Raw genomic sequence first — 14847 nt, 5'->3', positions numbered from 1 at the left:
TGTATGTGTTATGTATATTTCTATATGGATGGTCTATTTATAATTTTAAAATTCTTTTGAATGAAGAAAGAGGAGTTTGGCTGGATATTAAATACTAACCCCAGAGCGAACAAGTTAGAAAATAAGCACCTCTTTAGACATAAAAAGTCACCTAATGACAAGGTGAACTGAGTGGGAGCCAAGAATTGGAGATGGTGAGAGAGAAGTTTTGGTACTACTAGATAAAAAGACCAAAGGATAAGTAAGAATTCAGAGAAGATCTAGGCTTAAGATTTGGCTAGAAACACGTAGAAAAGCTAAAGATTAAATTAATTAAATCTCATTTGGAATGACAAGTACAGATAAGTCCCACCCAGATGGCAGAGCATAAAAGACACTTAACAGAAAAAAAATCAAATACTTTTCAATTTAGAAAAAAGTTAATTGATACCAATTTTGGAAGTGAAATAGGTAATAATTAGTACCTAAATCTTTCTCATTTTAATAGAGTAATGCTTTTAAGGAAGTATTTGTTACTTTGATGAAACAAACTTGGAAGGTTAGCTACATAAATTAAAAACAATATTTTGTGCCAAGAACTTCACTTGAATGAGCTATGTTAATATTTCAGATTTTTTTTCATTCTTCTTATCAAAAGATAATCACATCCTTGGGATTCATATTGACTTTAGGGAACTAAGACTTGTACCTCTAACCTAAAATACTGATTGACATGATTGTTATGAAAAATCTTTGTCAGTCCATATGAGTAACTGTCCATTTGCCTGCCTGTCCATTCATTCATCTATCTCTACACCTATCTATGCACCCACTCACCAAATATTTACTACACTCCTACCATCTGTCAGATATTATACTAGTTACTGAAGATACAGCAATGAAGAAAATGGGCACAACCCCTGTCCTTATGGACTTACTACTTATAGACAGGGACAGATAGGAATTTTAAAAAATTATATACAATACTGGATTACAACTGTGATAAATTACATACAAGTACAAGTATAGGGTATTAGGAGATCAAAGTCCTAAGTGTTGGAGGAAAGATTACCTTTTAGAAGTTAACACAAATTAAAATCTGCAGGATAAATAAGAGTGGGGGTGCAATTTGCAGAATTTTCTAGGTAGGAGGAATAGCAAGCACTGAAGTGGATGAAAAGGTGCTGAAGAAGGAAAGACTTTCAAAGAGTTTCTCTTTTAACTTTTTTGTACTACTTGGATAGCAGAGTCAGTGGATATAGATACCATGGACTTGAATAATGCCCAGAATTATGGAACTGACTTTTCAGTAATGACCATTTGTTTCACTGTTGACATAATTTAATTTGTAGAACAATAATACCAAATGTATTTTTACAAGCAAGTTAGAATATGTAGAATTTCAAAATTTTAAAACCTAAATACAAACAATTCTCTTTGATTACTTACAAAGTAAACTGCTCCGAAACTTCCATGTCCAATTTCATGCAAACCAATAAAAAGTTCCTCAGGATCATCTTTGTAGAACAGATCAGCAACTTCTGGGTCCTTCAGCACCCCTTTACGCATGATGACCAGATTTTGTAAGCCTTTTACTTTTGATATCCCAGTTAGCTTTATCTTTCATTGACAAATTTTTGAGAGTCAATTTTTAACACCTATAGAAAAATAATGTTTGACATTAGCTTTTCTTACTTTGTTTGGTAGCAACAAACATTAATATTAAAATGCATCTTGGCTTCATAGTTCCACTATAAAAAAAGCAGAAGAAAAACGAAGGAAGGATCTGAATAAACATTTACCCTTATATAAGTGACCATTAACACATGAAAAGATGCTTTTCTCACTAGAGAAATAAAAACTGAAACCACAATGATACACCATTTCAAATCCACTAAGATGGTTGTTATCAAAAAGTCAGATAATAAATATGGTAAGGATGTGGAGACACTGGAACCTTACTACACTGCTGGTGAGAATGTAAATGTTGCAGTCATTTTGGGAAACAGACTGGCAGTTCATCAAAAGCTTTAACAGAGTTCTCCTTTGGCCCCAAAATTCTACTCATTCCTTGTTACAGATTCAAGAGCAGTAAAATCTTTTTTCTACACAAAAACTTGTACACAGATGTCAATAGCAGCATCATTCATAATAGCCAGAAGGCAGAAATAACCCAAGTGCTCATTTAGTGAATGCACAAATAAAATGTGGTATATTCACATGATGGAATATTATGTAGCCACAAAAAAGAATGGTTTATTGATACATGTTACAACATGGATGAATCTTGTAAACATTATACTCAGTGAAAGAAGTCAAACACAAAAATACTACATTTGATGATTTCAATTAAATACATCTAGAACAAATACATCTATAGAGAAAGTAATTAGTGGTTGTTTAGGGCTAAAAGGAAGGGGGAGTTCAAGGTGATAATTTTAAAAGGTATAGGCTTTCTTTTATGGGTGATGAATATTTTCTAAAGTGATAGTGGTCACACAACTGTTAATATGCAACTCTATACCAAGTACCATTACCCTATATACTTTTAAGTGAATGAATTGCATGATAAACAGATTATATTTCTGTAAAAATACTTTAAAAAGCACTTTGGTCCAATACATTCTGAAATAACCAGAGTTTACATTATTACATATTATCAGACAACACTAAATTACCTTATATATATTCTCTTCTTTCATCCCCACAATAGCTTCATAATATAGGACATTATTATCTTGATTTTAAGACTGAGAAGCAAAACTACTTCCCCTGGCGGAAGCTAGTATTAGTCAGAATTGGGACTCAAATCCATTTCAAAGTCCATGCTCGATTAATATGTGAGTATACAAGTATCTGGATAACCTTTTTAATGAACCATTACAAGAAAAAGCTATTATTTGAGACTATGTTAGATGTTAAATGATGACTTAAAAAGGTAAGTTATTTTTTTTTTAAGATTTATTTATTTTTATTTATTCATACAGAACTGGGGTACAGGCCAGAGATGGGGAGGGTGAGAGGATTCACCATGAACAGAGTGGGGAGCAGAACAGGCAGATCAGCGAAGTACACTGCTGAGGGGAGCAGCGGGCGGGTCAGGAGAGGTCTGCTGCGCCATGTGGTCACCTCCGGGGCAGGTGGGGATCGAACTCATGCAGAAGTGGCTTTAGTTTCTCAGTGCAGTGCATTAACCCGCTGCGCCACCAGGGAGGGCCCGGTAAGTTATTTTTTACTATCCAAAATATTCTTAAAGTTTTTATTCATAGAGGACATCATTTTGACATGTTTATGTATGATAGACTATGGTTAGACAAATTTTTTAGGTGTAGGTTCTTTTTATTTTTGGGGAAAATACTGACATATTCACTTTCCCCTTCCCCTTGCAGATAACTATTCAAAAATTGAAATTATCAAAGAAATGTGTTTCTTCCTTGATGTAGTAGGTAACTAAGCTAGAAATTTGTTTACTTGATAGTAAAATTGTATTTCTCAAAGCATTATCTAACAGACTTCACTCACTGTGGAAATAAAGAGGGACATTACACTCAACTCATTCCTTGATTCAACAAAGAATATAATGAATGGACTTCTACTTCCAACCAAAATGAATTAAGAGGAAACAGATTAATAACTGCCATGAGAATAATAGGAAAAAATACATGAAGAGATGGTATTTTAAAACCATAGATATTAGACAGTGATCTTTGACAAATGATCAGCAAACAAGGTAAACCATAATTATCCAAACTTAATGTCCAGAATAATATTCAGGACATGGCACAGAAAATAGAGGAAGCCAGTTAGAGCCTGGTAGACTTCCAGCGTCTATAGCTTAGCAAGGAGAACCCAGGGTGGTAAAGTGGCTAGAGTTCTCAGGCCTGTCCTAAATAGAAAAGAGCAGCATAAGAGAAAGATATGGAGATCTGCAGATGGTTCTCTTCAAGTTTTCAACTGAGTACTAATTAGTGATGCATGTAAAATCACTACCTCATGCCAGGAAAAGAGTTCACAAAGGGTCAGGAATAGTAGATGGTCCCACCAACCAGAATAGCAAATCTTATAATTCATGATGAACTGTTTAGAATACTCAGACAAGCATTGAATTTGCAGAAGTGAATAATTCACCACAGGCTAAATGATGTTCTGAGGTGTCTAGCAAATTTTAAAAGCAAGATCTGTAAGTGTTAACTTACTTCCACGTAGCTTATCTATGCTTTCAGAACAAAGCTCACAAATATTTAAAAGAATAAAAAAATCCATCACTTAAAGAGGAAAATTTACTATGTTTAAGATACAATAATATGGATACTTCTATATTTATTAAGCTAATTAAATTTTAATTTAAAATCTCCTGAAAGAAAACTACAGGCTCAAATGGCTTCACTAGTGAATTCTACCAAACACGTAAAAAAGATACACTAATTCTACATAACCTTTTCAGAAAACGGAAAAGAAGAAAGACTTCCAGGTACACATTCTACGAATCCTTACACTATCTTTTTATCAAAGTAAAACAAAAATGTTGTAGGAAAGAATACAATAAGGCAAAATTCTTTATGACTATAACTCAAACATAATGAAATTTAGGTACTAAAATCCAATAGTATATGAAACAGGTAATGCATGACGACCAGGGAAGGTTTATCCCAGCAATGCAAGTCTGAATACCCCAAAATCAATCAATGTGATTCACTGTACTAGTGTTGGGAAAAAAACCCCACAAAATTATCATCTCCGAAGATTCATAGAAAGCATTTGATAAAATTAAAAATTCATTCCTCATAAAAATTCTGAGCCGACTAGAAATAAAAGGTAACATCCTCAATCTGATACAGTGAAATCTATGGCATATTACAGCTCATTTCAAATGTAGTGGCGAAGAGCAAATACTTTCCTTTTAAGATTAGGAACAAGGCAAGGAAGTCTGCCTTTAACACTAGATGTGCTAGACGGTCTGTAAGGCAGAGGGAGGGAGGGAGAGAGGAAGAGAGGAAAGAAGGGACGGAGGGAGGGAGATCAGAACAGAGGAAATATGATAAACAACATCATCTATGTAAAAAATTCAATAGAACCCACAAAAAGCTACTGAGTTGACCAAAGTTACAGAATATAAAACCAAACATATAAAAACTTTCTATATATGAACAAATGGGAATAAAAAATGGAAACATCACTTATAATAGCACAAAAAATAAGAAATACCTAGGGATAAATCTAACCAAAGATATGCAAGATCTTTACATTGAATACTATAAGATAATGGTGAAAGAAATAGACATAGTGAAGAGGTTTGCTGTGGTAGAGGTCAGAAGACTTAATACTGAGTTTTCTTTAGAAATAGAAATTGAGAAGCTGATTTTTAAATTCATATAAAAATACAATGGACCCGGAATAAATGAAACAACTGGAAAAAGGAAAGCAAACTTGGAGGGCTAACATAATCTAATTGCAAGATTTATCACAAGGCTATACTAACTAAGACAGTTTGATTTTGGTGTACATATAGACAAATAGGTCAGTTCAGCAGAACAGGAAACCCAGGAATCAACCCACACATTTATGGACAACTGAATTTTGATAAAGGTTTAACAGCAAATAAGTGGAGAAAAATCTTGAGCAAATAGTGCTGGAACAATTGCACATATGTACACAAAAAGATCTTTGACCCATACTAACTATACAAAAAAGTGCCCCAAAGGTATATAATTAAATGTAAAACCTACAATGAAAAAAATCCCTAAGGAAAACACAAAAATCTTTGTTACCTTAAGTGGGGCAAAAATATCTTTAGATATAAAATCAAAAGTACAATTCATAAACAAAAATTTGACATATTTGATTTCATCAAGATTACAATGTAATCTGATGGAAAAAAATGTACAAAATGATGTAAAAATAAACTTTTGTAAAAAAAAAAGGTTACAATGTATAGTTTTTGAAGGACTTTAAAAGAATGAAAAGACAAGCCACAGATTGGGGAAAATCACTGCAAAACATGTATCTTGTATCTAGAAAATATAAAAAACCTTCAAAGCTGAATAACAGAAAACAACCCAATTTAAAAATTGGAACATTAGAATAGACACTTTACCAAGGAAGGTATAATGGATGGCAAATAAACAAAAGAAAAGATGCTTAATATTACTATTCATTAAGGAGATACAAATCAAATCAAGATACTACTACATACTTACTAGAATGGCTAACATTACAAAGACTGGCCAATACTAGATGTTGCCAAGGATGTAAAGGAGCTGGATCTCTCATACACAGATGGCAGAAATGTAAAAGGATACAAACACTTTTGCAAAACAGCAGTTACTTAAAAATTGTTAAAAATGTTTCTACCATGTGATATAGTAATTCCACCCCAAGCTGTTTACCCAAGAAAAATGAAAGCATTTGTCCATACAAAGCTGGATACACAAACATTCATAGTTAACTTTAATAGCCAAAGCTGCAAACAACCAAAATGTCTATCAACAGATGAATGGATAAACAATCTGTAGTACATGCAGACAATGGAATGCAATTTAGCAATCCAAAGAAAATATTGACACATGCTACAATGTGTATGAATTCAAAATAATTATGCTGAGTGAAAAAAGTCAGACAAAAAAAAGTACCCTATATGCCTTATGATTTCATTTATATAACACTCTTGAAAATGCAAGAGTCCAAAGTGACAGAAACATATCAGTGATAAACTGCATAGCAGTAGGTGATAAAAGGTGGTGGTGAGGGGAATTAAAAAGGGAAATGAGAAAGCTATGAAGAGTGTTTAGTATTGTCATTATGATGATGTCTTTATATATGTGTGTGTGTGTGTGTGTGTATGTTAAAACATAGTATGTTCTTTCAACATGGCAGTATTATTACAGGTCATTGATAAGTGAATAAGATTGTTTTCAAAAGCTATAAGAAAACAAAATTATAGCTAAAATAGTGATGGTTCTCTTGCAAATATGTGCCAGTTAAACATTAAGCTTACCTATGAAGTGTTATAAATCAATTCTCCTCAACAAAAATTTTAAAAGTTATTCAAAGAGTAACTTATTTAAAAGTTATCAAAGAGATGAACACATATGGATTCATATATAATCAGTCCCATGCTCAAAGGGAGCATTTAAAAAAGTAGTATTTAAAAAAGAAATAGTGTAAGTAGTATTTAAAAAAGAAATAGTGGCCATTAATGAAATGAAACATAATTTCACTTGTCATAAAAGAAAAGTTAAAGTAATAAGATACCTCATTTCAATCAACAAATTAACAAAGTAAACTTTTGGTGAAGGTATCAGGGCAGTCATTTTTATATATTCCTGGAAGGATACAATGAATACAATTTGAACCAGAAATATTTTCTAGGAATTTACACAAGACAACATTTTGGGCTAAAGAGGTAAAATGTAAGCAAGAGGGATAAAACAATGAAGCTAGGAAACATGTCTTCTCTCATTTGCAAGTTCGATTTCTTTGTGTTTTATCTGATGTTCATGCTGGGAAGTCATGTAATTTTTATTTCCTTCTTTTTGCTTATCTGTGCTTTCTAAATTTTCAGCAAAGCCCATTACTGTTGTAATTAGTGGTGGAGCATAATAATAATTTGTTATTTCAATACAGCACAATATTTCTGGTAATATTTTCCAGAAAATAATTTGAATAATAGGAATCAAGAAACTTTAAGGGCCTCCTTGGTGGCACAAGGGGCTGAGTCTCAGCACTATGAAGCTATCAGCAGACACTGCAGCACGAGTTTGATCCCTGGCCAGGGAGCTGACATACATGGTGCAGCAGACCTCTACTGTCTTGCCCACTGCTCTCCTCAGCAATGTATTTCAGTAGCTCTGCCTGCTCCCCTCAGCAGTGTATTTCAGTAGCTCTGCCTGCTCCCCTCAGCAGTGTATTTCAGTAGCTCTGCCTGCTCCCCTCAGCAGTGTAATTCAGTAGAGTGCCTGCTCCCCTCAGCAGTGTATTTCAGTAGATGTGCCTGTTCTACTTCACACTGTGGTGAACTCTCTCACACATACATCACTCCCTACCCTCTACCTTTGTCCTACACCCCAGCTCTTGCATGCATAAACACATTTTTTTTCAAAAAAGAAACTTTAAGCTCATTTCTTTGAACCAAGTAATTCTCAATATAGTAAGTTATAATTGAGAACATGAAAATCTGTAAGTTATTTGAAACTAATTTTTTCATAAAAGAATATTTTATCCCAATTTTATTAATAGTTTTACTTCCCTTTTTTTTTTTTTTACAAAGATAATAAAAATTCCTAACAGACCAGAAAACAGAATTTGTTCCCACTTTATAGGAGAAAGCTAAGTCATGGGTGTGTGTACAATACCTTTTTGTGTATGGCACAAAATGCACTGTATTGCTTAAATTCATTTCAGTAGCAATCCATTTTCCTCTCCAATAATATCAGTCTTTAGTATTTATGGTGCACCTATAGAAAAGAAGAATAAAATATACAGTTATAGAGGCAAAATTAAAGAACAATTGGGAACATGGCATTTAAAAGTATAAGGGCCCTCCCTGTGCGCAGTAGGTTATAGCACTAAGAAGCTAAAGCCACTTCAGCAAGAGTTTGATCCCCACCCCAAAGGTAACCCACATAGTGCAGCAGACCTCTCTTGACCCGCCCGCTGCTCCCCTCAGCAGTTTACTTCATCAGTTGGTCTGTTCTGCTCCCCACTCTCTCTGGTGAATCCTCTCACTGCCCCTGCAACTCTGGCCTGTACCCAGTTCTGTATGAATAAATAAATCTTTTTTAAAAAGTATTTATAAGTGTAATATTGCCAAGTTAAAATTTTATCTTTATCTGTTTAAGGATAATAATGTACAAGGAAAGTGTTCTCACGATAATGACACAGGCTACTCTTTCACAAGTAATACCAAGGAAACAAAATGTGTCACCAGATTTCAGAATCTATATTAAGGCTTTCACTGATTTGTATGAGTCCAAGGAAACTCAATAGAGGCTACCAGTAGTAAGGACTGATCTGACAGCACATGGTGATGCTACTGATTGCCTGTCACTAAGGCTTATATTTTGAATTGCTTTTCCAATAGGGGTGATGATTTACACTGACTCATCTGTCTTTCCTAGGCGTGCCTATAACCAATCTCCCACATTTTAGGGCAATGATTATTCTTTACTACCTACCAAGGCAGTATATGCCCAGTGCAGGAAAACTGGGAAATATATACTACTACTACTACAAAAAAAAAAAAAAACCATAAATAAAAATCCATAATCCTGTTCAGGACAAACTCCATTAGTAATGTGGTATACTTTTCTCCATCTACATTATTTCTTCATGCTCAGATATATTTTGTCATAGAGATCACATTATACATATATAGGTATATAAAACCCCACAGTCTACCTCTTCCATTTATAAGTATTTTGGTCATGTTATCAAACACTACTCATAAGTTCATTCATTATGTGTATGTTATGAAGAGTCACATTCTTTCACAATTGTTTCTCCACGATTTGAAAACCTGTTGTATTTAACTCTCTGTTGAACTATTAAAAATTAAGATGCTTTGAAGATCTTTGCACACACTATGCAGGCAAGCTTTAGGGCTTTATTAAGAATAAGTTTCTAGAAGTAGAATTATTGGGTTAAAAAATTAAACATGTAAAACATACAATGTGCATGTTGAAATAATCTCCAGGTGCTTGGCTAGCTTTGGAGGTGAAGGTCTTATGAAGGGAGGTGGGGTTAGGTAAAAGGTGTCAACCTTCATTTATCAACATTTTTGCATTGAGAGAATCCTAATCTTCTCTCTGTAATCTCCTTACCTTTATAATTTTTTTGCCCATTATTTTGCTATTCCCTATGATTCTATGGCTGTGGAATGTTTTAGATTCAGGGGTTACTAACACTTGCTGTATTTGGCATCACATTTTATTTAACCATCAGTCAATCAATAATTTCAATATCTCTATGTCTACTTCACTAAATTAATCTGTAGCATCAATGAATTAAAATATTACTTAAGATATTAAGAGACCAGTTATGACATTTCTAAGAAAATAGTTTTAAATAAGGCATTTACTAATTCTTCATATCCTGATAAATATCAGATGGAGGAGACATTCACTACCAGAAGATAATTTCTCATGCTATCAACATGTTTTCAGTTGCATGCCTGTATAAATGCTGTAAAATAAACTTTTAAGACTTCTAGGAATTAAATTTTCTTGGTTTACTTTTTTTTTTTTCTGCTAGAATACTGCACATGTTATTCAGGCTGATAAACTCTTCAAGGTTTTCTTTTAGTTCACCATCTCCCTTCTTTCTTTATAAATAAATGGCACTTGGATTTCAGGAAAGTGTCTTCTGTTTTTCCAAATTATTTCTCCCACAGTTCCGCTTTTCTCTGATCTGAAGCTTGAGGTCCTCTGCATTGCTGCAAGCTACTATCCTAATTCCTGTCCACTTAATGGTTTTCACATAACACTATGACTAGCTTTAATTCTAAGCCCAAGTCCCATACTCTCAAAAAACGATTTGATTTCTCCCCTAAATGGATCATATGCACCTCACATTAAGTCTCACTTTTCCCCTTTCCTAATCCTTAACATCAATTAGTTCACAATTCTGCTTCAAAGTATTTTTTTTATCTGTTCTTCATTTGCTGTTTCTGTTAGCATTCATTATCTCCTCTGTTTCTGTTCTTTCAGCCTCTGTTCTATATTTTCTGGAATTTATCTTAAAAACTCTACCGCTATAATCATCTTCCTGTAGCACAGTTCAAAAAATACTAGATCTCTGTTCCAAAACCTTCCAATATTTCCCTACTGCCTATAATATAAACTTCACCTTACTAACATTCATATCTGCTCTTAAAGTGCTACTCTAGTCTAAATTATTCTTTGAGAAAATTTATTAATTTTTATTGAGGCTAACTTACATGTACCATTCTATTAGTTTCAAGTGTACAACATAAAGATTTCATATTTGCATATTTTAAAAAATGATCTCTACAATATGTATAATTAATATACACCCCCCCAAATAATTACAATTTCTTTTCTTGAGTTGAAGATTTTTAAGCTCTCCTATTAGCAACTTTCAAGTATGCCATACGATATTATTAACCATTGTCACCAAGTTGTATATTATGTTCCCTAGGACTTACTTATTTCATGACTGAAGGTTTGTTCCTTTTTACTTCCCTAACCTCTTTCATCCACCCATCCAGCTTCCCACTTTTGGCAGCCCAAATTCTTAAATTCTATAATCAGGAAAAAATGATTTACTATACAATTATGTTTTCATATCTTTGTCTTTGCTTATGTTGGCAATCTCTGCTAGAATATTTAAATCCCAATTACTCATAGTTGAGCTAAATATCACTCTTTGTATAAACCTACCATTTTCTCCTTTTCATCTCAGTTCCAAATACACATATATTAGAACTCTGATTGGATGACAAGTGCTTCTTCAGAGTAGGAAACACATTTAAATGTATGTTTTGATTAATCATTGTATCCTTGTGTCATCTTCAAAAAAGCTTCATTGAGACATACTTCAAATACTATATAATTCACCCACTGAAAACATACAATTCAGTATTTTTAGTATATTTACAGATATATGCAGCTATCACCAATTTTAGAACATTTCCACAAATGTTCTAAAAACATTTCCACAAAAAGAAATCTCATATCCATTAGCTACTACCCACTAATTCATCCCTTCATCTCTGTGCAACTATTAATCTTAATTTTTTGGCTCTGTGGATTTCCCTACTGTGGATATTTTATATAAATAGACTCATACAATATGCAGTCTTGTACAGCTTTCCTCCCTTAGCATATTTTCAAGTTCATTCGTGTTGTAGCATAAATTAGCATTTTTTATTGCTGAATAATATTCTACTGTATAGATATACCACATCCTGTTTATCCACTTATGAGCTCATAAACTTTGGAGAAGTTTCTGAATTTTAGCTATAAAGAATAAGGCTGTTATAGTCACCTGTGTATAAATTTTGGTGCACGCATTTTCATTTCTCTTGATTATATATCTAGGAGTGGAACTTCTGAGCCCTGTGGCATCTTTAGACAGTAGATACTCTATAAAAATCTGATGAAATTTCCCTCCCTTTTTCATTCCAATCTTGTACAAAAAAATAATTTTTTAAAGGCACCATTCGCTTAAAACATGAACAGGAATATTTTTCTTTCCAAGAGGATAGCATTTTAAGCATTAACTGAAGAAGAAATGATATGCATGAAATTATATTTTCCCCCTTTTTTGACCTTCCGCAACCTCAGGTATTACATTTATTGTGAGAACTTAGAACTGTGCCAAGAATGTAGTATTTCAGGTCTTAGGCCCTTGGGCCAACTAAACAATCCAGCTAGCTTAGAGTAGATTTCATTAGAGATGTACAACTGAAATAATTTTCTTCACTCTTTATCCTAGGAAATGGAAATCTTCCAACAGTAATAATTAAGTAAATTATTTTTCACAAACATTCTAATTTAGTGGAGAAAGAACACTTGATAGAGCTTATAAATATTTTTTTCTACTCTTTTCCTAGAAACTTTCAAGAATGATGATTCATGGAAGATTTTTAGTTGGCTTTCAATGTTGTAATCACACTTCTTCAACAATATACCTGGAGCCAACTAATTTGACAGCTCGTAATATTTCAGCATTAAAAAAGAGACAAAGAATCAGAATGTTTCATATTGGAAAGAATTTTAAAGATCAGTATTTTCAACTCTTTCTTTTAAATGGAATCTTAGAAAACAGTCAAATCACATGTATGTAAAAGCATTACTCTAAATGAAAATCCAGGTCTTCTGATTTCCCACAACCAGAAAACATTTTTCTGAATCAATATGCTTAAGTCAAACTCCAACATATAAAAATGTTCTCCCATTTTTCTATACTTGGAGGGCAATCAAAACTTTTAACATAAGACTAGATTTTTGTGTCTTTTTTTTTTTTTTTTCCTCTAAAGGATCTCGTAACATATACACTGGTGGATTCAGTTCTTAAGAGATCTGAGGTATGAACAAATTTGGGGCTCTCTTTAAGAAAAAAATGCTATTTTCCCATAGGAAATAGGTATAGGGATCTAGAGGGGGCTGGTAGAAATATGAGGCTCTGAAACATAAGCTTCCGGTAAATTAGCCTATGTAAATTCCTATTATCTCATTCATTTTCTTGCTCCTGAGAGTAGGCAGAGGCAAGTAAAAATATTTAGTTTATAGTAATGAAAAATGAATTATACTTTTCCAAAGTTGGGATTAGCATAGTTTTATTCTTTTACCATTCTTAAACAACAACTTTCCATACAGCCATGAAGAAAATTGTCTTTAAAGCAAAAACCAGAAAACTGTTTGATTTGTTGTTGCTGTTGGCTGTCACTAATATTTTACTGTTATTCTGAAGTAAGAAATCACTTTTATGAAACTTTCACTTTGAAAATGAAACCAGAAGATAGTTGCTTTTAATGCCACTATGATTGTATAGCCCATTATGATTACATATCATAACATTTGGGACTAGGAAAGGTACCCTAATGATTACCCAATTTCTATTTAGCAAATAATGCAGAAGTGGCTGGGGTTTTATTGACTATTATAATAATGATCTCAGAGGCTGACTGCTCCTGAGTCAACTTACATTAAATTATATGCAGATTCTTCTAGTTGCCCTTGAAAAGTTTAACAATGTGTGTTAAAATGTAAAAATATTAATTATTTTGGTTTCTTAAAGATTATTATTTGCTCCCTCCCGTAAAGAAAAGATGTTTAGGCTAAGAGATGAATGAAAAAGAAATTTGGATTTCTTAAAATGACTGTTGAAAAGTTTTGTTCTGTCTGATACTTTGAATATAGGCTAGCAGACTGAAATTAACTAGCCATTGACTTCAGGGAAAATGGTACTTTATTAGTGAAATTGGCCAGAAAGAAAAGGAAAAATACTGGATGGTTTCACTCATAGCAGGAGTATAACGGACCAGGTGAGAAAATAATAACAATAATGAACAGCTATATACCAGAGACATTTTATGGGGTGGAGTGGGGAATACAATCAAAAAACAGTGGAGGGAGGGAAATGCACTGGACTATGGTGATGGCACATGGGTGATTTGGTGATGGGAAGCCCATGGGGATTACGACTGAGATAGAAAAATGCACAAAATGATGTAAAAATAAACTATTATATTATTTTAAAAAATGGGACTTTACATGCCTTTGCATTAAAACCAGTACACAAATGATGATAATAGGTCTACATAAATTCTAAGCTATTGTAATAGAATTCACCAGGATTTTGAAGTATTCATTTGCACTATAAAGTATTTATACATATGGTACAAAAAATCTCATATAATTATATAATAACTTACTCTTTAAGACAGTTTCTCAAACTTGACTAATATTCAATACCCTTATAAAAATTCAGATCTCTAATATTTTCTTAAATTATTTTCAGTTTTTTTTCATTCAACCATTCATCAAGTACTTACAAATGCCTAGTATATGTCCAGTAATGAGAGGTTTTAGGTTCTTCCCTACTCTTATAAAACTTCTAGTGGAGAGGGACACATAAATATTTATGTTTATGTGTGCCCTGAGCTCTCAAATCTTGGGTGAGAGCATCTAACTGAGCAAAATCATATGTCCAATGCTAGCTTGCGATAAACAGTTGGGACTACATCAAATTGAAGAGCTTTTGTACAACAAAAGAAAAACTACATAAAACGAACAGATACCTTACTGAAACAGACACCTTACTGACTGGGAGAAAATTTTCACAAATAATACCAATGATAAAGGACTGACCACAAAGATATACAAAGAGCCGATGAAACTCAACAAA

At 33.1% G+C, this 14847-nt stretch overlaps 1 protein-coding gene across 1 annotated transcript in view; it reads right to left on the bottom strand.

Annotated features, from left to right (window-relative positions):
* The window catches only part of TAOK3 (TAO kinase 3), a 152534-nt gene that overhangs the window by 72707 nt on the left and 64980 nt on the right, over positions 1 to 14847 (bottom strand). The window contains exons 2-3 of the mRNA XM_004690998.2: positions 8331 to 8432; positions 1429 to 1637 (exon numbers count right to left, since the gene is read on the bottom strand). Coding sequence (XP_004691055.1) covers positions 1429 to 1548 — 120 coding nt within the window. The 5' untranslated portion in view covers positions 1549 to 1637; positions 8331 to 8432. The remainder of the gene's footprint in view (positions 1 to 1428; positions 1638 to 8330; positions 8433 to 14847) is intronic.

This window comes from Condylura cristata, unplaced genomic scaffold (assembly GCF_000260355.1).
Source record: "Condylura cristata isolate star-nosed mole 26May11 unplaced genomic scaffold, ConCri1.0 scaffold00029, whole genome shotgun sequence".
Lineage (NCBI taxonomy): Eukaryota > Metazoa > Chordata > Mammalia > Eulipotyphla > Talpidae > Condylura > Condylura cristata.
The sequence above is the reverse complement of the archived record's forward strand: the minus strand, read 5'-3'. Positions and strand labels throughout refer to the sequence as shown.